Raw genomic sequence first — 26,360 nt, forward strand, 5'->3', positions numbered from 1 at the left:
CCACGTCCTGCCTTCAAGGACAGGAAGCCAAGCCTTGCACTTGAAAGGAGAGCAGCCAGAGGAAACGTCCTCCGATGCTCGTTCGCTGACCCAGAGGACCCTACTTCAGGAGGTGCTCTCAGCAGCCAACCCCCCCCGCCACTGGGAAGCAGGAAGGGGCGGGCCAACCACCTGGGCCAGGCTTCCGGAAGTCGTGAGGAAATGCAGAACTCTTCCAAGAGTGGGGGACAAACCTTCTAAGCCCTCTTATTGCGAGGCGGGATGGTTCTGATCCCAAAGCTACGGCACCTAGCCCCGGCGCTTCCTTGGGTCTAAGACGGCAGCCCGAGGTGAGCCCTTCCGGTGGGAGGTCCTCCAGCCCAGAGCCTGCAAGTTGCCTCCGGTCAGCCGGGGGTCAAGCGAGCGGGCCCCTGAGCTGATAGGGAACTCCGGGCTTGGGCAGCAGGCCTCGCAGACGCTTCTCCAGGGCTGGTTCCCCCCGCCCACGAGATCGTTTAAAAAAAGAAAAAGGAGAGAAACCTCTTCCGAGCCTTGCCTGCGGTCGGCCGCCCTCCCTGCCTGCCCTTGGGTCGCGGGTGAGCCCAGAACCCCTGACTTGCGCGAGTCGGGGCCCTGGGCGGGGAAGTCCGCGGGGTTCTTCGCGCATGTGTGGGGCCCACAACAGCGGATACGCGAGACAATTCAGCAGGCGCGGCAGGCGTCCGAATCCGACTCCAGCCCGCGTCGCCCGGCTTCGTCCAAAGCCGCTGCCCCTACCCAACATGGCGGCTTTTACCGCTTCCGCCGCCTCCGCGGCCGCTTCCTGAGGACCGCCCTGATTCAATCAGCGGCCGACAACTGTCTAGGGCCGGGGGCGGTGACGCCGCCAGCCAATGGGGAAGGGCAGCGTGGAGCCGCCCGTCTGGGCTCCAAGGCGCGTGGACCAATGGGAGTGAGGCGTGTGGGAGGGTGCCCGGGGTCGCCCACCAATGGGGAGCTACGGCGCGCGGCCGGGACCCGGAGGCTGCGCAGCGCGGCGGGCGAGGTTCACTCGGGCGGCGGCGGCGGCGAAGCTGGAGGATGTGGGCCGCAAGGGGGCTAGCGGTGGCGCTGGCCCTGAGCGTGCTGCCGGGCAGTTGGGCGCTGCGGCCGGGCGACTGCGAAGGTGCGGCGGGACCCGGGTCCAAGCTCTGTGGCCGGCATGGCGGCGGCGCTGAGCCCAACCAATCCACGGAGCGGCCGAGAGGCCGGGTCTGGAACAGGCGTGGGTGGCGGCGGCCGTCCCCAGTAGGGTCTGCCTGAGGAGGGCCAGACGCCGGGCCTAGAAAACATTTCGTGGGTCTAGAAAACATTGGTCCGACGCGAAAAAGTTGGGACTAGATCATGCTGAAAACTTGGCCTGAAATTGAGATAACGCCGGAGTTTTTGTCCCTTCCCATCACTAGACAGAGACTTTCGGGAGCGGCCCTGGTCCGGATCGGCAGTCCTGAGGGCCGACCGTGGGTACCTGGTGGGGTTGCGAGGCTGCACCTCGGGGTTCGGTGTTGTGTTTGGAAGTGAGCAGCATTTGGATCGTTTTACTCTTAGGCCTCCAGTTGGTCTATTTATGAGGTCACAGTGAGTCCATCTCAAGGACACGTGTTCAGTCTCGCTTTAAACTTTATGGAAGAAGCAGGGGAGAGTTTGTGGGTCATGGGGTGATGCTCGTTCCCCGCATGCCCTGGGTGTACCAAGGCACCCCAGCAACCTGGAGCTGGGTTCTGCCCACCTGTGGGCACCTGAGAAAAATCGATGATGGAAACACTCGCCTGTCTCTGTCTTTCCTATTAAATTTGCTGACGGGTTTCCCTCCTGGTGGATTGGGGTGCAACTTGGTGATTGCTGAGCATCTCACTTCCCTCTCTTTTCCAGTGTGTATTTCTTATCTGGGAAGGTTTTACCAGGACCTCAAAAACAGAGATGTCACATTCTCACCAGCTTCTATTGAAAAAGAACTAGTAAAGTTCTGCCGTGAAGCAAGGGGCAAAGAGAATCGGTTGGTGAGTAGCTGGCGACCCTCCCCAGCTGGCCTTTCCTCTGCGTCAAAAGCACTGCCCACTTGTCTATTTAGGGGGCCAGCTATCTGTCAGTGAACTAATGCGGGAGTAAACTGCTTTCATATATTCTGCAGTTGTGATGTTTTTCATCCTGTTAATATTGATTAAGCACCTACTGTGTGCTGGGCACTGGGGATATCGGGAGAGAAATGACAGTCAGGCAGACAAATGATGCAGTGGGATGGGTGTCATGAAAAAAAAAAACAGACCAGGATAGTATGGTAGAGAGGGCAGGTGCTGATTTAGACAGAGTAGTCAAGAATCTATCTGAGGAAGGATCATCATTGTGGTGGGGCAAGAGCATCCCAGGAAGAGAGAACAGCCAGTGTGAGTGCCCAGAGGCCAGAAGAAGATAAAATGTGCACAGAGTAGTCCAGGGCTGAACTGAGGACAAGAACTCTAATGAAATGATGGCTTTTGTAGCTTTAATTTCCCGGCAGTCTTTGGTTTGTCTGTCTCTGTTTAAATGTTTGAACCCTGATGGCTCTCAAACTTATATGGTGGTTGTCAGCTCTGGGACCAAGCATGTATTAAGAGCCGGGGGTTTACACTGACAGAATCTGACTGCCAGTACAAGCAGGGCATGGGAAATTGAGGCCCTCGCAGAGAAGGAAGATGTTTTGAGATGTCAATGTGTTTTGGAGGAGATGGCTCTCGAGTGGCACCTCCTGAAAGGCATTGTCTTTTGCTGCAGTGCTACTACATTGGGGCCACAGATGATGCAGCCACCAAGATCATCAATGAGGTGTCAAAGCCCCTGGCCCACCACATCCCTGTGGAGAAGATCTGTGAGAAGCTCAAGAAGAAGGACAGCCAGATCTGTGAGCTAAAGTATGGTGAGTGTGGCCAGGCCTTATTTAACACACTGTGCCCTCTCTGTGCTGAGGCATTATGGAGTTTACTTTATAGCTGGGAGAGGCGGGGGATAAACTAGAGCCGTCATGAGTGAGTTAGGTAGCATAGTAGATGGTGCTAAAAGAGGAGGTGGGGGCGCGGGGGGGATCTTGCATCATGGTGGGTAGAGGTCAGACTAGGCCTCAAACTTTGAAGGAGGTGGGAGATTAGCCAAGGGGACAGCTAATGGAAGAGCATTCCAGGCAGAGGAAATAGCGCACAGGCAGCCAGTGGCATGACAGATGGGTGGGCAAGTCACAGAGGGCCTTGCAGGTTGGTGAAGATTGGGCTTTTAGTCTGAGTGAAGTTGGGAACATTAGTTTTTGAGCAGAGAAGGGATGTTTTCTGACTCGGGTTTAACACGTTTGTCCTGGCTGCAAGCTCTGAAGGCCCAGCAATCTTGATTATTTTGAAAAGAAATGCTGTATCCAAACAGGCAAGCCCAAGAGTTTTGGGCACTGCAGCATCTCTCTGGCTGAATAGGTCTCTGGTAGAAAAAACAGTCCAGGTCTTTAGAAGGAGTCAGGGCCAGAAATAGTTGTCCTCTTTTGCAAAATTTAAACAGCACCAACATATTTTATTGTGACCTAAGTGTCCAAGGGCCTGTGTTCCCCTACTTGTATCATGGATGCCTGGTCTTCTGAGAGTGATCCTTGGACAGGTGCAGTTGACTCAAGGTCTCTCTGTGATCACAAGTGGTCATGAGAGTAAGCTCCTGGCTCAGGGGCCTGACCAGGGCCTGTGTTGGGAAGTTGGGGCTAGGGATCTGTCTGCTCTGTCACCCTGGAGTTTTCATGCTACAGTGAATTGGCCTGTACCGTGACTATGTAAGAGGCACTTGGGAGAGTGGGAGCCACATTTCTCCTGTAAGGTTCCTTGTGGCCTTCATCCCTGTCCCTGGCAACACTGCATATCTGTGGTGGACACTGCCAGCATGAGACCAACCTTCCTGGTGAAGAGGCCCAAGCCAGTTCCCCATCTTGGGGGCAGTGGACACTAGCACACCTGGGTGTGTCTGGATATGTCTCTCCCCTCACAACCACTAGGGTTGCTTGTTTTAAGGGGTGATTTGGCTGTGCAGGGGTGATCCATCTTGGGACTTTGGGGGTCCGTGGGTGCTCCCACCCAGCTAGTTACTCTCCCTTCTCTCGCCTCCAGACAAGCAGATCGACCTGAGCACAGTGGACCTGAAGAAGCTCCGAGTTAAAGAGCTAAAGAAGATCCTGGACGACTGGGGGGAGACGTGCAAAGGCTGTGCAGAGAAGTCTGACTACATCCGGAAGATTAATGAACTGATGCCTAAATATGCCCCCAAGGCAGCCAGTTCACGGACTGATTTGTAGTCTGGCCGATCCCTGCTGCACCTGAGGGAAAAAAACAGTTCATCTGTGTCTTCCCCAAACAGCATTTTTGTAATTTATTTTTTAGGCGGCTCCTGACAATGTCAGTTGTGAAGCCTGGAGCTTTCCTGATGATGCTGGCTCTACAGCGCCCCCATGGGGGGATTCACTTCGTTCTGTTGCTGGTTTACTCTAGGACTTCAAAGTGTGTCTGGGATTTTTTTATTAAAGGAAGAAAATTTGTAGCTGTCCTTGGAGAATTAAAGTGAATACTGAAATAGGGTTTTACCCCTAATGAAGATCCCACCAGTTTATGCTTTCCGGTTTACAAAGAGTTTTCAGGTATATTCACATTTGTCCCTCAACCACAGGGCTGGACCAGGGGCTGAGGCATGTGGGGTTGTGCAGGACTAGAGGGGAGCCCTGGAGAAGGCTGGGCTTGATACCCCACGCTGCAGTGACTTACCGGCAGGAGGGGCTGGAGGCCGCACAGCTGCTTGCTAGGCATAGGGGATTGAGTCTGATGTACAAGGGAGGGGCTTACCTCAGGGCTCGGTACCCACAGGACTGAGGGTGTGTTTAGTGTGGTTTTCTGGGATGATGACTTCAATAACTGTGTATGTTGAGTGCTGTCATATTTCTAAAGATGCTCTTGGCCTGTCTACCTCCACCAGACACTGTCCAGATCTGGCCATCTACTCACTCATCTGAGTTTGTGGTCTAGTGTCAGTCCCAAGCTTCTAATGCCTAATTGGGGTTTTTGCAAGACTGGCAGGAGTCGGTTTGTACAAAGAGCCAGTGAGAGGCTGCCTTTTGCCTTTTTTACCCAAGATAAGTCTAACAGTTGAGGTCCTGATGGCTTGTCCCCAGAGTCTGATTTTTTAGTTGCTCTCTGTGGGGTTGGTGCTTGGGAAACCCAGTTGTCACCATGAGCTGTGGCTTGATGGAGACACCTCTGTTCCTCGGGCCTGCAGACACTGAAAGGAAGGACTAAGAAGCTGTGCTTTCCAAGGAATTGGTCTGACCTCCGATCACAGCATTTGTGCAGTTCCTAAATTCAGTTTGCCCATAGAAGGGGCCTCAGCTGCTGTGGAGTCCACTAATGCTTGGCAGTGGCAGTCCCACGTTTTGCACCTCTGCAGCACTGTTTCTGAGGAAAGCGAGAAAGTTGAGCCACTTCTCTGGCCAAGACGATCTGAAAAGCACAGTGTCTGTCCTAAGCCCCTGAAAGGTGCTGGGAAAATCCATGGCTGGAGCCAGAAGTCTTAGGAGATGGAGCTGTCTCAGCTTACCACCCTAATCTGTGATCCGGTGGCCTCCGTGCCCTCCAGGCCGCATTGAACAGAGGAACAGGGAAAACAGCCCAACTACTAAGCTCTAGGGCTGACCCCCAAGGTTATCTGAAGAGGTTAACTCCCTTTCTGGAAGCAGATTTCAGGAGGTCGTGCAGTGTTATAGGTCTTCCTTCCAAGACCTCTCCCCTCGCACCTGCCTGAGTTGCTCCAGGAGCTGCTTTATGGTTGTGGGAAGAACTGTGATGCACTCTTCCCCACCCCATGGTTTCTGTGGCTGATGCTGGGTCAAGTTCTCCGATGCCTCTAGCAAATCTCCCTGAAGAATGAAAGCTTCCTCAAGGGGCTTGGGCCCCTGGACAGGATTACCCCTCACCTCGAGAGAAGAGGTCCTACCCCTGGAGGTGGATAGGAGGGCACTGGGCAGCAAAAGGTAAGTGTGTCAAGCTGTGGTAGCTACTGGGTTTGGCCATCTGTTCGCCCCTGGCTCCATGGCCCTGCCGTTACGGCCCGCCGTCTACTTGGATGCCCACAGCAGAGTGGCTCAGTGGCGCCAAGGAGCTTATTCCCATCCGTAAACTGCAGATTGGTTCTTGGGTCTCTGTTCCTGGGCCCAGACAGGTATCGTCTTCTGCATGCATAGTCATGGTCATGGCCTTTCCGGGGACCGATGCAGGTGAACCTGAACGCAGAGAATGCCCGGACGGGGCCTAGGGAGCAGCGTTCTTCTGTCCTCGGGGTTGTCAACTCCGGACTCCAGTCAAGAGATGCTGTGGCGGGGAGATGGGAGCCACCCAAGCCTAGTCCTAGTCCTTTTACACCGCATAAGAGGCCGCTGGGTCAAGACCCAGCACCTGGGCGCCCAAGGAGGTTGCCTGCCACTCCTGCTCCAATCAGCACGGGCCCCAGCCAGGAGCGGCAGGCCTAGATCCTGCCTCGCCTGCTAGGGTCGTGGGCAGTGCGAGCCAGCCCGGATCTCGCGTGGAATCCCATCTCTCCTCGTAGCCGCGGCCGCGCGGTGGCGACAAAGCTCACTGCCCGGCTGCGCTTGCCCGGCTGCGCTTGCCCGGCTGCGCTTGCCCGGCTGCGCTTGCCCGGCTGCGCTTGCCCGGCTGCGCTTGCCCGGCTGCGCTTGCCCGGCTGCGCTTGCCCGGCTGCCATGGAGTCACGTGGCGTGGGGCGGCGCAGCCCGATGACGTACGCTCAGCGTAGCTCTCGCCCCGCCCGCCTCGAGGTCACGTGGCGCCGCCGGCGCAGCTTGATAGCGCGACGCCCAGCCCCTGGGCGCCGCTGCTACCCCGCCCCGCCGTCACCGCCGCACCGAGTCCTTTTGTCCAAGATGGCGGCGCCGGGGGCGCCGCTTCTTCGGCCGCCGCTGCCGCCGATCTGAGGGGCCTGCGGGCCGCCCGCCCGCCCGCCGCGCCGGCGCCATGAAGAGGCAGAGCGAGCGAGACTCGAGCCCGAGCGGGCGCGGCTCGTCATCGTCGGCCAAGCGGCCGCGGGAGCGCGAACGGGAGGCGGAGGCGGGCGGGCGGCGGGCAGCGCACAAGGCCTCGGGCGGCGCCAAGCACCCCGTACCGACGCGGGGTCGCGACAAACCCCGCGGTAGCGGGGGCGGCGGGGGTGGGCATCGCGACGGCCGCGGGGCCGGGGACGCGAATCACCGTGCGAGCAGCGGCCGCTCCTCGGGCTCAGGCGCCGGCGGCGGGGGACGCGGGGGCAAGGCCTCGGGGGACCCGGGCGCCTCAGGCGCTTCGCCCCGCGCATCCCCATTGCCGCCACCTCCGCCGCCTCCCGGAGCCGAGCCCGCGGGTCCCGGCTCGTCGGCGGCCGCGCCCGAGTACAAGACGCTGCTCATCAGCAGCCTGAGCCCCGCGTTGCCCGCCGAGCACCTCGAGGACCGGCTCTTCCACCAGTTCAAGCGCTTCGGCGAGATCAGCCTGCGCCTGTCGCACACGCCTGAGCTGGGCCGCGTGGCCTACGTGAACTTCCGGCACCCGCAGGACGCGCGCGAGGCCCGCCAGCACGCCCTGGCCCGCCAGCTGCTGCTCTACGACCGCCCGCTCAAAGTGGAGCCCGTGTACCTGCGCGGCGGCGGCGGCGGTGGCGGCGCCGGTGGCGGGAGCAGCCGGCGAAGCAGCAGCAGCAGCGCCGCCGCCTCCACGCCGCCCCCCGGGCCGCCCGCGCCCGCCGACCCGTTGGGCTACCTGCCGCTGCACGGCGGCTACCAGTACAAGCAGCGCTCGCTATCCCCTGTAGCTGCTCCGCCACTGCGGGAGCCCCGCGCCCGCCACGCCGCTGCAGCCTTTGCCCTGGATGCCGCCGCTGCCGCCGCCGTAGGACTGTCCCGTGAGCGGGCCCTGGACTACTACGGGCTGTACGACGACCGCGGGCGTCCCTACGGCTACCCAGCCGTGTGCGAGGAGGACCTGATGCCTGAGGACGACCAACGGGCTACACGCAACCTCTTTATTGGGAATTTGGACCATAGCGTGTCTGAAGTGGAGCTGCGACGGGCCTTCGAGAAGTACGGCATCATTGAGGAGGTGGTCATCAAGAGACCTGCCCGTGGCCAGGGCGGTGCATACGCCTTCCTCAAGTTCCAGAACCTGGACATGGCCCACAGGGCCAAGGTGGCCATGTCGGGCCGGGTGATTGGCCGCAACCCCATTAAAATAGGCTATGGCAAGGCCAACCCCACCACTCGGCTCTGGGTGGGTGGCCTGGGACCTAACACCTCATTGGCGGCTCTGGCTCGGGAGTTTGACCGCTTTGGGAGCATTCGGACCATTGATCATGTCAAAGGAGATAGCTTTGCCTACATCCAGTATGAGAGCTTGGATGCAGCTCAGGCCGCCTGTGCTAAAATGAGGGGCTTTCCCTTGGGTGGTCCAGACCGCAGACTGCGTGTGGATTTTGCCAAAGCGGAGGAGACTCGGTATCCCCAGCAGTACCAGCCCTCACCCCTTCCTGTGCATTACGAGCTTCTCCCAGATGGATATACCCGGCACCGAAACCTGGATGCAGACCTGCGGGTGCGGGATAGGACCCCCCCACACCTCTTGTACTCAGACCGAGACCGGACCTTTTTGGAAGGGGATTGGACCAGCCCCAGTAAAAGCTCTGACCGCCGAAACAGCCTGGAGGGCTACAGTCGCTCAGTGCGCAGCCGGAGTGGTGAGCGCTGGGGAGGAGATGGGGACCGGGTCCTACCCAAGCCCTGGGAGGAGAGGCGGAAGCGGAGGAGCCTTTCCAGTGACCGCGGGAGGACAACCCACTCCCCTTATGAGGAACGGAGCAGGACCAAGGGTGGTGGGCAGCAAGCGGACCGAGGCTCTGACCGCACCCCTGAGCGCAGCCGGAAGGAAAACCACTCCAGTGAAGGGACCAAGGAGTCGAGCAGCAACTCCCTCAGCAACAGCAGATATGGAGCTGAGGAGCGGAGCCACCACCACCACCATGAGGCTCCAGACTCTTCCCACGGGAAGAAGACACGAGAGAGCGAGCGCAATCATCGGACCACTGAGGGTGAGCCCAAGCCTCTTGAAGAGTCAAAACACGAGACCAAAAAGCTCAAGAATCTTTCAGAGTATGCCCAGACACTGCAGCTGGGTTGGAACGGGTTTCTAGTGTTGAAAAACAGCTGCTTCCCAACATCTATGCACATCCTAGAGGGGGACCAGGGAGTTATCAGTGGTCTCCTCAAAGACCATACTTCTGGGAGTAAGCTGACCCAGCTGAAGATTGCCCAGCGCCTTCGACTGGACCAGCCCAAGCTCGATGAGGTCACACGGCGCATCAAGCAGGGGAGCCCCAATGGCTATGCAGTGCTCCTAGCCACCCAGGCAACCCCCAGTGGGCCTAGCACTGAGGGGATGCCCACGGTAGAGCCAGGACTACAGAGGCGGCTTCTCAGGAACCTGGTCTCCTACTTGAAACAGAAGCAGGCAGCAGGGGTGATCAGCCTGCCAGTGGGGGGGTCCAAGGGCAGAGACAGCACAGGCATGCTCTATGCCTTCCCGCCCTGTGACTTTTCACAGCAGTACCTCCAGTCAGCACTAAGAACATTGGGCAAGCTAGAAGAAGAACACATGGTGATAGTTATAGTAAGAGACACTGCCTAGCCCAAACTTATCTTTTCAGCTCCACGTTTGTCACAAAAGCAGTTATTTTAAAATCTGATCCCCCCTCTATTCTATCCCCCTGGTTGGAATTCTCTGCTAGGTTATTTTGGTTCATTTGGTTGGGGACCAAAAAGTCCTGTCCCCCACCAAAACTAAGGTCTTAGGTTTTGGGGTTTTTTTTTTTTTTTAACAGCAATGAGAAGGGAATCCTGTCATGTTGATTTCTAGTGTACAAGATACTGTCTGCTGTGTTGTGTATTTTTTTATTTTTTGACTGACTAACTGTATGGAAAGTTGTCAGTAAAGCCTTTGTCAGAGGATGGATTTTTAATCCTGTTCAGAGTCCTGGTTAAATCAAGTTTTTTCTCAGAGAATGGAAGACTTTTCCCCACTGCATGCATGCAAATGCTGTATGTCGTCTTTCCAGCACTGGCATTTCTCAAAGTCCTGCTGCATTGATGGCTCTCAGTCCCTCGGCTCTTTGGGCTGAGTCAGAACTGTGTTCACATTTGTTGTTAATCTTGAGAGCAGGGAGGCTTCAACCCTGCCATACCAGCCTGAGCGGAGCCCATGCAAAAGGGGGTGAGCCTAAGGTCTGTAGCCAGCGGCCGTGGTAGTTTAGTTTGTGGTTTTTGTCATCCTGCCCTAAACAACTTGTGTGTCCGTCGGTTTGAGCTGTAGGTATTAGACAAAGCACCTAATCTTAAGGCCTTTTTGCAGGTAGTCTTTAGCAGTTGTGTGGTCTTGCAGTCATGGGAAGGAGCAGTGCAATACTGGTGCCAAGGGGTCTTGGTGCCACGGGTCCGTGTGGGCTCCCTCTCTTGTTCAGCCTCCCTTCTAGCCTTAATGCGGCGGCCCTGGGATACCCAGTTGGAGACAGAGCTGCCCCAGATGCCCAGGGACACTAGAGGCCAAATGCTGGAATGGAGGGCGGGAGGCAGCTTTCCTTGGTTAATTCTTGAACTTTACCTGGTGTTTGTGAATTCTGGCTCTTCCTTTGGTTGGTTGGGGCTGATGTGTCAATGGAGTGGGGAGTGTGCCAGGTCACTAGAGCTTTGTGGGGAACACTGAATCCCTGGACCGAAGAATTTTTGCAATACTGTATGGGAGTGCAGCGGGTTAGGAAGATGTTCTTGTTAGCTGACATAACTGTTTCCCAGGTGCAAGGTGAGAATGTTTGCCTAGGCCTCTTGGCCTGATACTAAGAAAGTTGAGACTGCTGGGACATAGGTGCTTCTGTGGGGAAATGATATCACAGTCGCTGAGGTGTTGGGCAGTGCTAGAGCTCCAAGCTATTCAAGCCACGCTGGGGAGGAAATGTGGAGGCCTCAAACTGGGAGAGAAGGATAGCTTCAAGGAGCCTTCGTTTCTGTCCATGCTTGTCTCTTATAAGGTAGTATGGCCAGCACTGGCAACTGAAGCCAGCAGTGTCAGGGACCAGGGAGCTGTATGACTCTGGGAGCTGTATGACAGAGTCATACAGCTGTTATCACCATAGAACCTAGCCCAAATACTATTATTCAGGGTGTTTGTGTGGCAGTTGGATGTTCCAAAAGGAACGTTGTCAGGGCTGAGGGAGAAGAGAAGGTCCAGGAGAGAAATGAGCCCCCAAATGACCAGGAACTTCAGGTTCTGTTGGCCATGCCATCCTCACTCTCCAGGTCTAGTGCACTACCCCAGCTGGCACAGGGCAGCGCAGGTGACATCTGGGACGTTTTGAGAGAAAACTCATGGGGTGGAGGCTGGGCTCAGTGCAGACTGCATGGAGAATACATACCTCTCCATAAGGACAGTGAAAGAGGTGTCTTTTCGAGACACTGGAGATTTAAAATGAACAGGGGAGGTGCCTGGGAAGTACTGCTCACTGAGCTTCAGCTGGTGCTCATGAGAGAACAAGCATGTTCATGACAGAAAACATTAACATAAGGAAGTGTTTAACGTGTTTGTCTATACTTGAGCTGTGGTCACAACTGCCAGCTATCTATCTAAGCAAATCAAGGGCAGTTACAGCAGGCCACAGCTGCACCATTCCAGGGCAGTTGTACTGCCAGAAGCAGGAGTGGGCCTCTTGTTCAGAGCAAATGAGGCAGGGGTGGCTTGAAGGCATACTAAAGGGTTTCCTTAGACAAATGCCTGGTCACAGGCCAGAGCTGCCTTGCCATGTAAAAAGTCTAAAACTTCCCTGGGCTGTTTCTTGATAGAGTGGGTGCTCAGAATAACATGCCTCCTAGCTTTCCCAGACAGAACCCTGCTAGAAAATCTGGTTGGAGAAGACACTTCAACCCTTGCCTTGTCCACCCTTCTTCAAGGATAGGTGCTCTCTGGCCCTAAAAAGAGTTACAGAGTTTTGGTGAAGAGCCACAGGCCACTGTGTGGCCTTTCTCCTCCTCCTCTTCCTTAGACCCCCTTCTCAGCCACTTCCTTCTTTTGGCTTTTAAGACACAGCAAGTTCCGTAACCTCGCAGAAAGGCCTTAGCCAGCACTAGTGAGGGTAGGTCAGGTGGTCAAGGCCCTGGTTGATCTATGAGACTGCCCTGGGAGAGAAATAACTAGGCGTCCAGTGCCTCCACCTGAAGTTCAGGTCCTATCTGAGGTGTCACTTGAAGGCAAAAAAATCAACATTAGTCAAAATTTGCCTCACTGGTGATTTGCTATTGTTCTACATGTTTCTTCCCAAGTGAGTCAGCTCTTGAGCCCTGGCAGAATAAGAAAGAGAGCTGATGTTTCCTTAGCCTCTTGGCGCTCTTCCCTAAGGGTGTGTTGTCAAGTCAACCAGAATCCTCCTTTCCTACTAGAGGTCCCCATCTCTACCCAAGAGACCTGTGGGTGCTCCCAAGAGCTCCTGGCAGAGTTCAGGGAGACAGTGGCTCAGTTAATGACTAGAATATTGTGCTTTTACTACTTCTTAACTTTTAACTGTTTTCTTCTAATGCATTCAGCACCAGCAGTCAAGACTATTCCACTGGTTAGGTGTTAGCAACCCATTTAAGCTGAAGCATGAAGCAACTTAAGAGCTGAGACCTCTGATCTCTACAGGACCAAGAGGTACCTGGGTGACACAGGTCCGCTTCAGTGTGTGTGATAAACTGTATGGTGCTCCAAAGCCCAGCAAGGCTTTACCAGCCCCTGGTGACTTTTAGCTGTCTTGTCTTGTTCACTTCACAACGAAATTTGTCTCTTCTTCTCTCGGCAAAGGGAGAAAAGTCTCTTTAGCTACATAATACCTATATAATAGAAACTAAGAAGCTGTTACTTAGGCAAACTCAAAGGAAGAAAGAGACTAGGGTCTCCTGTTTATTGTGGGAAGGAAAGGGGGTTGAGGAAGGGGTGAGGTGGGTGAAAAGGTAAGAGCACCTGGTACTTTCCCTGGCAGTAGCAGAGTTTAACCCAGGCCAGTTTTAGAGGCCTGTGAAATTATCTGCCAACCTAGCCTGACCAAGCCCCAGCTGCCCCTCAACTGCCAAACGTGAAGAACTGCTCAAGTCCACTGTTACACTCCCTTTCAGGAAACAGTAATGACAGTCCCCTGACTACAGGTATAGCCAAAATGCTTTCACTCCTTAGCTTTGCCAGCTCTTTCCTCCAAAACTTCTCAGAACCCTTAACTTTCCAAAAGCTCCACCAGATCTGTACTCTGGAGCTGGCTTCTTGATTCAGAACCCGGGGATAGAAAGATGGGTCCATAGTGAACAATGCCCTGAGCGCCTCCCTCCACCTCATGTGGTACTCTACTCTTACAAAGACAGATACTCCCTCTGGGGGAGAGCTGCAGACCAGGGTTAGACGCTGTGACTAAGCTGCTTTCCTCCCCAGAGTCCTTTATTTGGGCAGAACGTGTTCTCACCACCGTCCTGGACTGCCTCTCTTGGAAGGCGTCTTCTCTAGTGCCTGGCTAGAGCTGCAAAGAAAGGGACAGACCCCACTTTGGTAAAAGAGAATAGGGTAAGGCTATAAACAAACAAAGACAGACTTGTAGTTTATTTTGTATTTTTTTTTTTAAATAAATACACTTTACATTAAAGAAAAAGGCCTTTGATTTGTAATTTCCACATTGGGGAGAAAGCGAAGAAAAAAAGATTTTGAAAAACTGAATCACAAAGAAAAATAGAGGGAGTGAACTTACATCCTAAGTTCCCTCAACTCCACAAAACCAATATCCATAATGACCTTGCTGCCCCCAAACCATGAAGGTGGGTGAATCTAGGCATTTACTCAATAAGCAGTGCCTTCCTCCCGCTCTGGCACAAAGGAAAACAAATTAACCCGACAGCATATGAGGCAACAAAACAGGTTAAAAAATCATATATTATATTTATAATAAAATATTCTTAATCCTTATCAATTTAAGAAACCACGATTTTCCTTTTCATTTAAATACGTATGTAAAAATGCCTCTGTATTGTTCTTTAGACATCATTTTCTCCCATAGAAAATGAAGTGCAGGGACAAGAGACCTGGTGGATATAAGTTCATACCCTCAGTTATAAATGCCTGTTTTTTTTCTTTTTAAGTTTTATAAAAAACTACTTCTTGTTCTTTAAGTAAAGAACATTATACAAAGAAAATATATTGTGAAATAACCCCAGAGACATGTTTTTTTTTTTTTTTCCCTTGAGGAAAGATATGTCCATCCTAGGAGAAGGGGGAAGCAGAATAGGGCCTAACCTCTGTTGTCTTTTTTGTGGTTGTTACTGTTTTTGGAAGGACCCTCAGATTCCAGTGAGATTATCTAAAGCCATAATCCTCTGAATACAGGGCATGCAGTTCCTTAAAAGACAGACAGCCCTGGGAGAAAGGGAAGGGAAGGTGTTCTGAATTCATTTGACTCAGTTTCTCGCCTGCGAAGAATCTCTTCCATGTGGTGATGGCTCTCACTCATTCAGAGATAAGATGATGTCATCTTCCAAATCAGAGTTGTCAGAGCTGTCGGCTGAAAGGTAAGAAAAGGGAGAAACTAGATTATGCACTGGGCTTATAGGAAGCTTTCAGGAAGGAAGCACCTGTATACAACATACATTTATGCCTGAGCAAGGCTAATTACCAGTTTCCAGAAAAAAGAAAACACATCAATTAACTCTGTGGAGCTGGCTCTGGAGAATATACTTGTTGGCAACCTTGGTCACCCCTGGGATCTCCCGCTCTCTTACCTTTCAAAAGGCTTGGATGCGGTGCCCTCTGCTTCCTAGAGGTTCTTCTTCCTGACTGGGAGGCCCTAAAGGAACCAGGCAAGCCCACTCTGAGGCTTCCACCCATGGTGCCTTGAATGGCTACAAAGGGGCAGGGTAAGGGGAGCAATAAGTGAGCCCCCACAGCCCTTTCGCCTCTGGAGTCTTTCAGAGATGAGTACAGGCCTGCCTGACCCAAAGGACCACTAAAAAGGTAGGCTGAGCCCAATCAAGAGTGAGATTTCTCTTTTCCTCAACTCCTTAGCCATTCTCCTCAGAAGACCTCATAAAGGCAGAGATAGTCAACCTAGGATTCAATCCTCTGCAATTTCTGAATATAATCTGCAGGGAACGAATTCCCAAAAAGGTACAGGCCAGCTTGCAGCAATACTAGAGAAGGAAAACCTAGAAACTCTAGGCTGGAGGCCAGCAGGGAGTAGCTATGATGCCCTGGAAGGTGGCAGTGTCTGGCAAACAAGGAGTCCTCTGCCTGACCACCTGCCTTGGGCAGTGAAGAGACCACATTAACACCACAGTAACACCCCCATTAAGGGGTGAAACTGTCAGTAGCAAAAAGAACCCTCAAAATGAGGTAGATACACACCATGTCTGGTTGATCAAAATTGGAGAGAAACATAGTACCTGGCTGATAAGGACTCTAGTTTTTGCTGAGTGAAGGTAAGGGAAAGGTCTTACTGCCCATTTTGATTACTCACAGCTCAGAAAGCTGAGAAATGATTTTAACAAAGTCCTCAGGGAAGTGAGCAGACTGATCCTGAGCTGGAGCCCTGCAAATGCCCATAGGCCCTGAGGTTCCCATGTGGAGAGGGACAGGTACTGGTTGCAAAGAATCTCTCATCAGCCTTTCCCAGATACCTGAGAGAATCAACTCTCGGGAAAGCTGAGGTAGAACAATACATGTTCCCAAACCTTCCTTCATTAACTACAGTCTCCTTTAGGAAGACAACTGAAGTGGCTCAAGTAAAACCAAGAAAAATGTGGCCGTAATACAAAAAAATCCTGAAAGTACACAAAAGAAATGGCTGGAAAAACCAGTGTTCCTGGGTCTAAAAGGGTGCAAGCATGGCCTGACTGTACTGGTGAGAAGTGGGGAAAACAGGATGGAGAGATCAAAGAACTAGTACCTGACACAGCTGAACCAAAGTCTCATCAACTTCCTTGCTGCAAGAGCTCCAGGAGGAAGTGCCAGCAGGGACGCGTAGGGCCTGCTCCCCAGAGCCAAGCACTTCACTGTGTCCTGGGCCCACGGTAGAACTCCGGAGAATCCCCCAGTGCTCATACAATCTATGAGCCAACAATGCTAGACCCACCTGCCTGAGATCTGTCTGATCATCATCTATATGGCTAACAGTATGAACAATTCTGCCTCACATCTAAGGACTGTAAATGCAGCTAGACAAGGATCACAGCACTATCTTCTTTAAGCAAATAACTGTCAGGAGCAGAGTTTGAGAGAGAACCTTCAGTGTTTGGGCACTGACTCCCCTCCTGGTGGTCAGGTGGCAGGACTTCCTTCTCTACCTTCTTTAGGCTTTTCTTATCCTCTAAGTGTTGAAGAGACCCAATCCCAGATCCTGGTCAGGACCTTTCTTTCTGGAAGGCCCTTTGAGGCAAAGGCAGTCCAGATATAAATAATTAATCCCTGCAATGTTGAATCTGCTGCTCTACAACATATGGGCCTTTTGGAGGGCAGAACAAAGAAACACAAAGACCTCAGAATCAAGGTGTTTCTCTTCCTGGGGCTGGGGTTCTGCATCTGGAATCAATCACTGGGTCTCTTGGGGATCCGGGGCCTATGCAAGGTTATGTGGGGGCACGTGGATATGATTTTCTATAGTCCAGATGATTTTCATCATATCCTAAAAGGGCTCTATAAACCCAAAAGGTTAAGAGCTACTGCTCTAGAGGATTAGTGTGAGGCAAAATATTGGCAAACCATACAGAGAATGCTCCGTCTGCTCTGTTGCGAGCTGCTGGGGGCCTCTAAAAAAAAGAAGAGCGTGGAGTACACACCACAGATGGCTCCTCTACATCACCACCTCAATTCTAGAGCCCAAGCTGAAATGTCTTCAAGTTGTCATTTATTACAGCATTTTCACATCATAAATATTCCCACTAAGTTAAATTCATTCTCACTGCTGACAGAATTAAGGTTTTCCAGATTACTTCTTGGGCTTGAAAGAAGGAACTTCCTAAACTAAACAGTTAAAGACTAATAATTTTACAGGCCAAATACAAATTTAGTGGCTTTATATTCAATTAAGAAAGGAAAAATTAGCGATACTCTCTTATGTCAGGGGCACTGCCACCAGCTGCTCCCCTTGTAAGGAGCTCCTACCTTATTGTAATTGAAGGAAAATAGAACTTGCGTCCCAAGTGTCACTATTCATAGATGATAAAAAGGTTCAGTAGAACTTGCCCTTTTATTCCCATCAATACTGTCATGTGTCCCTTGCCCCTTAGTCCCTCTTACTTGGCTCTCTGACCATGGCTAGGGATAAGGCAAGTCCTCCTCCACTGAATCACCTCAACCTCCAAGTACGGAAAAATGGAAGCTGGTAAACAGCAGATGGGCAGATTTAAGGCACTCCCTCTCAGCCCCCACAGAGCTTCCTCAAAATACTACTTCGGCAAGAGGACTTATATAAAAAAGACAGTCTCACCTAAGCCAACTGCCTTCAGTCTTGAGGGCTAGAAGCACATATAAGATTTACCCCAAAGAAAATGGATTCAGATTTGGAATAGGAGAATCTTTTTTATATATGCTTAAATATATACTGCCACTCACCTCCTACCATACATACACACACTGTCTCTGTCTCTCTCTTCTACCACCAAACACCAATGATTATAAAAACTAGTAATCTATGAAAAGGCTTGGCATTTGTTGGGCCTAGGCCAGCACAATAGAATTTTCTGTAATGATGTAAATGTTCTATATCTGTGCTATTCAATATGGTAGCCACATTTGGCTACTAAGCACTTGAAATGTGGACATGAAAATGAGGAAGTGAATTTTTAATTTAATTAAAATTTTAATAACCACATGTGATTAGTGGCTTCCATATTAGGCAGAATACCTACCGTGGTTGTGAGAATGCTGGCTGGGTTAGCTACATGAAAAATGGTTGGCTATCAGAGGGATTACTCCCTAACTAAGCAGGGCAGCAGTAGAAGAACCAGGACCACAGCAAGCTTGAGTCTGTTAACAGTGACACACATCACAGTGATGCCAAATATGTCCTCTTGAAACATGCAGAGCATAGCTGCAGAACTAGAAAACTCTTAGAACTACTAGCTGATTTATTCAGGATTCCTCAGCATAGTCAGGAGACGACTTGACTTCAGAAACCTGTCCGAATGGGAAATTACTAGAAAAATCGGAGCTTGTTCTTCATAACTTAGAATAAGAAAGGGAAAAGAAAGGAACAAAACAGAAGCCAAGAGAAATATTTGTCCCCCCTGGCCTTTAAGAGATTAGGCAAAAGCAGACAGGAAAGGGCTCCACCACAAAAGGGCTTTTATTTCTTCATAACTTTAGAAGGGAGCAGGCATAGCACCCCATAAGCAGCTGCCTCTGACAATTCCAGCTCTGCCCTTCGGAAAGAACTACACTTTAGCCTTCCACTCAAAGGCTAATCCTCTAAAGTAGGGGTCCACAAACCATGGCCCATGGGCCAAACCACACCCATCACCTATTTTTGTAAATAAGGTTTTATTAGGACATAGCCACAATCATTAATTTACGTCTTGTCTCTGGCTGCTTCTGCACTACAACAGCAGAGTTGAGTAGCTGCAACAGAGACCATATGGCCCACAAACCATAAAGTATTTACTGACCAGCCTTTATAAAAAAAGTCTGCCAACCTCTGTTTTAGAGATAAGAGGTAACAGCCATTTGGTTACATAGTCTGATGGCAGAACAGATGATCAGAGATGTGAAACTGCTTTTCCTCAAGGGGCCAGAGTGGTGAATCTATAGCTATGGGGCACAGTAACCTGGTGTGGCTTCCCTGCTGGGCTGGCACAGGGAAGGGACCTTTCCGTGGGTGCCAAGGCTCAGCCTCATGGTTGGCCCTAGACTTACTGTCCCCCAGGATCAGTTCCACTTCCTCGTCTGCATCAGAGTCTTCGTCCTCCCCGTCCTCTCCCTCCTCTAGAAGGTTTGCTAGCTCCTCGTCAGAGGGAGAAAAGTCATTGTCCCCATCCTCCCCTGCGTTCTCGTTGTTGTCATCCTCCAACTCCGCCTCCAGCAACTGGTCAGTGTCAAGCTCATCTAGATCATCAGTGTCGTCATCATCTTCATCATCATCTTCTTCCTCCTGTTCTTCCTCTTCCTGGTAAGAAAGCATGAGGTCCATTAGGACAAATACAAAGGCCTAACCCATGTGGGCCACATGGGGAGTCTTTCCCTCCTGACCAAAGGACAGGGGAGGAAACTGTCAGTAGAGAGTGGTAATCTAGGTTAGCACAGACTTCATGGGCCAGCCACACTTGTCAATGAAGGCTGAAACAGGCACATACATGTTCCCCAGGACACTCGAAGCACCCCTCAGACAAGGATTACTGGTCACTCCACAAAGGCATTACTGGTCACACAGCCCTTATCCAAGGAAACAGAAAGCTCACTTCACAGAGGCCTCTGTCATCAATATTTTAGGTTCCTAACTAACTAATAATAAACCCAAGGGAGCTCTTCTCTCTCTCCTGCATCAACCAAACCAAGAGAAATCAGCTAAGGCACTGAAACAAAAGCTTCTATCTGGAATCTAAAAAGCAATGCTTTAACAAAACAGAGGAAGAACACAGCTGCTAAGTCATTAGCTCCTAAGCCCTTCAAGTTCTTGCCCTTGACCTTATAACCAAGAATGTGGGTAAACCTTTGACAATGCTATCATAAGCATCTGATGATCTGAACATCCAACAAAAGACTTTTACAATATAGAACATTAACAGATATCCACATATTCTGTTTCAAGCCACACACACACACACACACACACACACACACTGTCCATCCCTCTGTTCTTAAGAGAACTTCCCAAAGGAAGAAAAACTACTACAAAACTAATGAAATACATGATTCTAGGTACCCTGGGCTTTATAAATGATACATCCTGGCATCTGCCACAGATTTAAACTTTGCACTAGAATCCAAATTGTTTCCCTTCCAGCAGGAGAGGGCACAAAGACACCTCTTTGCTAAAGATGACAGCTATTCCCAGGTAAATGTGACCAACATTCAATCACTTATCCTGCTCAAACATCAACTGTCAGCCTTGCCAGTAGCAAAAGGATTCTAATTCCTGCAATAATAAAATATAAAATCCAATTAATATATCAGCTTAATGAAAGTCAAGACAGAACAAGCCCAACATAAGCAGAAAAAATATTTAAAAAACATTCTTCAAAGTTTTGCAGCATGCCAATCACTTAAAAACCAAATATTTTGTGCTTATGCAGCCACTAGTATTCATCAGCTATAACGTAAACTAGGCTCACATTCAGCAGAGTAGCTCTGCTTTATGAACTTTTGACCATTTTGGAACCACTATTTAGAGATTTTTTGATATAATGTTTGACCCAGTGATTTAGACTTTTCAACAATTTCTACCAGCTATATGGGAAAAACCAACCCCTTTAAATACCCAGTAATCCTAATGCCTGTACAAGTGTGTGTACGTTCTATACCAGAGTTTGCACGTGTGTGTGTGTGTGTGAATTCACACATATGATGGCCTGAGACCACTGTTCCACAGCCTTGGCCGCCCATTACCTCCACATGGATGGCTACTAAGCATCCACTCACTTGAAAGGAGGTGAGACTACTTGGAGGCAGTATTGATAAGCTGAGGCACAGATAAGCTCCTAGGCCCTACAAGCACATCACATCAGCTCATAGAAATAACTGGGAAAGGAGAGGAAGGTCAAACTTCAGGGAAATAATCCAAAGTGCTTACCAGATTACAACTTTTGCCTCTTTTTTCCAGGCATATTTTCATGGCCTTGACCAAAATTAGTTCTAATCCATTTAATAAAGTACCACAGTTAAAAACAAGTACACTAAAGAAGAGGGTATCCAGGGCCCTGTGTTTCTGAAGCCTCTATGGAAAAGAATAATTACATTTAAAATTTAAGATAGCTTAACTTTTTAAAATTTTTAATACATAGTTATTGATATGCATATTCATCATTGGTGGAAGAGTATGGAATAGGAGAAAATGCCCAGGCATTAGGATCAAACAACCCAGGGTTAGAATCCTGGCTCTGCCAACTACATGTTGTGTGAATTTGGGCAATTTACATAAATTTTCAGTATCTCAGGATAGCATAACTTTTAAAGGTCCACAGTTGAGTGGATATGTAAAAGCTTAGAGTAAACTGTTCAAATAGGCATCTGTTAGCCAGCAAATTTAGGAAGACCATTCTCTTTCATTTCTGAAAACATCAAAGCTTAGCTGATCCAGGAGAACTGAGGAAAAAAAGCTCCCAAATCAAGAGCAATCCTAGAAAATATGTCAACCAGGGTCTAAGCTTTGAACTACAGACACTATTCAAAATTCTTTCAGGACCCTACAAACCCAACCTTTATTTAATCTTGTAGCAAGAGAAATAGTTTATTCACCCCAGAAGACCACGAGGACATACTACAACCATGACAGGGGAAGGGAAATGAGTAGGAAGAGATCTACCTGACTCTCATGCAGAACACATCACTTCATGATTTACACTCTGTATTTAATGACTAACAAACACTGGTTTAACATGTATTTTGTTACCTAGAGACATGGCCATAAACTCACTTTCTAAATTTTAAATCTGAAACCTGGATCATGAAACAGAGGCTCACAAGATCTGTCCAAAGTGCCGTGGTAGAATCTAAACTGAACCCAAAAGAGTCTAGGAAGCAATTTTAGGAACACTCTTTGCTGGTTTAAGTACTTGGTTGGTAACATGAGCCCCTCTCCCTCATATCTAAAGAATATAGCTTCCATTAATGAGTGGTCAAAAAAAGTAAAAACTAAAAATTATTACCCAATGAAAAAAGCAAATCTTACTAGAATCCTGACTCAACTCCAGCAACATTTAGGTATGGTTTTGGATCTAGGAATATTGTTTTTTTTTAATTCTCTAAGAGTTCTCTTTAAGGGCTTGGAAACAGAATTAGAGGACTTCATGGCCAGGCTAAACTACTAATAAATTTCCCTACAGAAAGAATTCCAAAACTTTTCTCAATTCCACCTTAAGTCAATTTCATGGTTACCCTAAACCCCTGCAGATAAACCAATCCACTCCCCTCCTGTACAGAGAACAGGTCAACTGGCATGAGCTCCCTCAGCCGCCCTCTAGTTCCCTCTCCACATCTAAACCTGACTTCAACCCTGGTCTGAGGAGGAAGCAAGCCTTCCACTCCTGCTCTGGAGCTCAGTCCACCCCAGGACCTCGTTACCACAGCTGTACTTTTCTCATCCCACTCCACTCACCTCTATCCTCACATACATCTCCAACGGCTTCTCACCTTCTCTGAAGAGGTTCAGCTTCCCCAAACCTAACAATTTCTCGATCTACACAGGCTTCAAATTCCTTCCACCTATAGACTTTTTGACCTAAACCCTGTTCCTGGCCTCCAGGTACTCAGCCTTCACTCGCTCACTCATTCATTCATTCACTCTGTCCCTTGACAGTCTGGCTTCTGCCCACACCACTCCATAGTGTAGCAGTTAATGGTGTGTGCTCTGGAGCCAGGCTGCCTCCACTGAATCCAAACTATTATCACTATGAATGACTTTGGGGCAATTTACTTAACTTCGTGGGGTTGTTATTAGGATTTAAACGGGGGGAAAAATAGGTATGCACGTATGTATATAATAAGCTCTTTGGAAAGTGCCTGGCATATACTAAGGGTTCAACAAGTGTTAATTTGTTGTTCCTATTACAACGACTGAACCCTTCCTAAAGGAATACAAAGGCCTGAATGGCCAACCACAGGGCTTCTCTACAGTGACTGACACTAATCAATCCTGGCCTCCACACTGGGCTGCTGGACTGAGCTTTACCTGGTCTCTTCCAAATCTCCTCTTCTAGGCATAGGGGTGCCTACAACTTTTATTTCTGCCTTCATATTTCCTCTCATTCATAAATCTTGAACTCTCATTAGATAGCTCTATACATCTGTACCACAGAAATTTTAAATCCCTTAATTCTAAAACTAAACTCAAAGCACCCCTAAACCTAGCACCTTTTCCACACTCCTCCAAGTTACCAGATGAAAATATCAAACATCTTTCACTTCTCCCACTTCTGTGGCTTCACACCCAGTTAACTACTGTTTCCCACAAATCTGAGATCCCTAGTACTCCCTCCTATCCACTCTCATTGGACTCACCTACTGCATTCTCCCTCCTCCTGCCTGTCTCATCTCTCTAACTCTCTATGGTCTTATCCCTTCCCAGATCAAAAACTCCCAGGAGCTCTATAATGCTGCCCATGTTACAGAATTACAACAGAAACAATGACCATTTACTAAACATCTATCTAATACTAATTTCTCTGAATCTCAATTTTTTGTTAAACACAGTGATTTAGTGGCTCCTACTCAGGTGTGACCATCAGAATCACCTAGGAAAACATTTTCCAAAATACACATGCCGAAATTCCACACAAGGTCCAGGTTGACAGAACCAATCTTTACAAAGGAAGCTCACACAGGTGGATTTTAGAAAGGTTCCTCTGGAATTGTGAAATGCACCCATAATGAAGAACCTCTGAAGGTTACATAAGATGACATAAGATGCCCTCTGAAGTACCTTCTGGTTCTAAAGTTCTACTTTTCTGTAATAATATACATCCTATCCACGGACTCCCAATGACAGAACCAAAAAGGTGAGTCCAGATATTACCACTGACTTTCTTGGCTACATCAAACTGTATTGTTCTCTAGGACTTCAACAATTTGATTTTTTAAATTAGTGCAGTATTTGATTCTAGACCATTCAAAATTCTTCTTGAGCATATGTCTGTTTTTCAAGAGAAATAGCTTTTAGCCTATACTGTCTTAAAAAATATAACCAATCTCGGGCCGGCCCCGTGGCTTAGCTGTTAAGTGCGCACGCTCCGCTACTGGTGGCCCGGGTTCGGATCCCGGGCGCACACCAACGCACCGCTTCTCCAGCCACGCTGAGGCTGCGTCCCACATACAGCAACTACAAGGATGTGCAACTATGACATACAAATATCTACTGGGGCTTTGGGGGGAAAAAGGAGGAGGATTGGCAATAGATGTTAGCTCAAAGCCGGTCTTCCTCAGCAAAAAGAAGAGGATTAGCATGGATGTTAGCTCAGGGCTGATCTTCCTCACACACACAAAAATATATATATATATAACCAATCTCTTAGAAAACAAACCTCTGGTCATACTTTAAGAACAGTTAATCTAAAAACTAGGATAGCTTTTCAAAAAATGTAATTAAAACCTGAGCCTACTGTCTTGACACTTCAACATGTCATATTTTGCAAAATTTAAACTCTTGCTTTCTCCTTTTTACACTTGTTCCTAGTGTTAACTATCCTTCAAAGCTATACATTCATTGCAGGGTTGTAACTGCTTGTGTTTTTCTCTCCTCACCAGCAGAATCTAACTCATGTACGCTTTAAAATTTTAGACAAAAAAAAAAAGCCTTTCAGGAATCACTGACCAGGCTTACAGCAGGTGTGTAATCAGTAAAGACTCTTACCATCCGCTCCTAGGCAACGGAGAACACACAGGAAGCACAGCACACAGTGTGTCCCAGATTTCAAAATGGCGTGGAGAAAAGAGAACATTACTATTGTCTTGGTTTTTTGGGGTTTTTAAATAAGTTTAAAGTTAACTATAATTAGCTGAAATGTATTGGCTTTTCAAAATCTAGGAACAATGATCAATTATTAATCTTCTGTTCTACGATTTTCCTAAAAGCCAACATCAAAGTTGACTGAAATTGATTTTTAAAAACAACACAGATACCAAAATTCTAATGGATAATATGAGCTTTGATAAGTGACCGGCTTATCTCTGCTTTGATCAAATGCCTAAAGGCAGGCAGACTAGCAGCTCCAGGAACTAAATATGTATGGCTGTCAAATACGTTGTGTATGTTTTCATTCAACAATATAGTAGTACAGTTCATCCCTTCTTGTTAATCTCCAAACTTATTTAAAAATAAGGGCAAAAGACAACTATTTTTATGGTATGTAAATTAAATCTGAATAAAGCTTTTCAAATAAATATATAGGCTCTTTATGCTGGACCATTTTATCAGATGGCAGCTGATTATTCAGGCTTCTGAGTTTATTTTGCTAAGGTGAAAAGGCAAATTCAAAAGGTGTCAGTCACAGGTGCCTGCATCCCTGAGCCATATAAGTCATACCTGGAACATCTGAGAAGACCTGAGAGCAGATATCTAGACTAGGACGAAATTTTGAATAGAAAATGACTCATATGAAAATGAAGTCTCCAGTTTTAAAATCAGGTGAGGGATACAAAGAAAAATGAGTTAAAAAAAAATCAAGCTGGCACAGGGAAGAGGTGGTGAGGAGAAATCTGGTATAGATAGTAAATACAGCAAAACACTACTGCATGATTCCAGGAGGACATGTGAATCAACAGGACATGTGCATCAACAGAATTAAGGCTACAAAGAAAACTTGCTTAAATAGATATGGTATTATCCCACTAAACCATCTCTAAATAAAAAATCAAAACACCAAGGGCTTACAGGTGAAAACAGTTCTCTAAGGGATGTCCTTCAAACATGAAACACACCAGATGATCCATAGGAACTGTGGTATCAATAAGCAGTGAAATGTGCCTTGATCCTGAGAAATCAAGAAGCAATGCTAACTCACCCATATTGCACACCTATCCACACAACTAGTCCTCTCCCAGCTAGAAAGTTTTCATGCTCTTCCACAGACTGCACTTTAGGGCCACTCATTAGGGCCCTCTTGAGCTTGCCCCTCTCAATCTTGGCTGGCCATGCCAAGGAAGCCTCTATTTTTCCTTCCTGCATCAGACAGTCATAAGTCCTAACAACCACCCTAACTCCCTTTCTAATATCTTTCTCCCTTAATCTCTCAAAAGGAAAGTTGAACAGAAGCAGAGAAAAAAAATTAGTCTTTTCTCTGACCCACACCTCCCTGGAGAGGGTGGGGTAAGAAGAGAGGAGCACTTAAGTTGTTCCTTTATGGTGGTCTCTTGCTTCCACAGCCAGCCACTGAAGAGTCACCTCTCATCACTCCACATCTGCAGGAAGAATGAGGCCAACCCCGAGAACAGCCCTCCAGCTCCCAAGGTGTCTAGGGCAACGCTAGCTTCTTTTTTCTTGACCTCCTCCTCTTAGACAGACAACAGGTATCACATGGACCCAGGTGACAATCCCCAGAGAAGATTTCTGCTCACTGCCTCATAAAC

The 26,360-nt window shown here is 49.0% G+C and overlaps 3 protein-coding genes across 6 annotated transcripts in view; 2 read left to right on the forward strand and 1 right to left on the reverse strand.

Annotated features, from left to right (window-relative positions):
- The first annotated feature begins 986 nt into the window (after nt 1-986).
- On the forward strand, nt 987-4,560 carry MANF (mesencephalic astrocyte derived neurotrophic factor). Its single transcript, XM_004419757.3, has 4 exons — nt 987-1,144; nt 1,891-2,018; nt 2,770-2,911; nt 4,128-4,560. Exons 1-4 carry the CDS (start codon nt 1,060-1,062, stop codon nt 4,310-4,312), a joined length of 540 nt encoding a protein of 179 aa, XP_004419814.1. The 5' UTR covers nt 987-1,059; the 3' UTR covers nt 4,313-4,560.
- Nucleotides 4,561-4,685: 125 nt separating this feature from the next.
- On the forward strand, nt 4,686-10,056 carry RBM15B (RNA binding motif protein 15B). The gene has a single exon (XM_004419758.3). The coding sequence runs from the start codon at nt 7,032-7,034 to the stop codon at nt 9,723-9,725; it is 2,694 nt and encodes an 897-aa protein (XP_004419815.1). The 5' UTR covers nt 4,686-7,031; the 3' UTR covers nt 9,726-10,056.
- Nucleotides 10,057-13,678: 3,622 nt separating this feature from the next.
- DCAF1 (DDB1 and CUL4 associated factor 1) overlaps nt 13,679-26,360 on the reverse strand; it is a 90,799-nt gene continuing 78,117 nt past the window's right edge. The window contains exons 23-25 of one of the 4 annotated variants that reach the window (XM_087431102.1): nt 18,999-19,248; nt 14,873-14,937; nt 13,679-14,655 (exon numbers count right to left, since the gene is read on the reverse strand). In XM_087431102.1, coding sequence (XP_087287228.1) covers nt 14,876-14,937; nt 18,999-19,248 — 312 coding nt within the window. In that variant the 3' untranslated portion in view covers nt 13,679-14,655; nt 14,873-14,875. The other 3 variants (XM_014792593.2, XM_087431103.1, XM_087431101.1) reach the window with 3 other exon arrangements.

Source organism: Ceratotherium simum, chromosome 5, assembly GCF_057802395.1.
Source record: "Ceratotherium simum simum isolate JZ-2026a chromosome 5, ASM5780239v1, whole genome shotgun sequence".
Classification (NCBI taxonomy): Eukaryota; Metazoa; Chordata; class Mammalia; order Perissodactyla; family Rhinocerotidae; genus Ceratotherium; species Ceratotherium simum.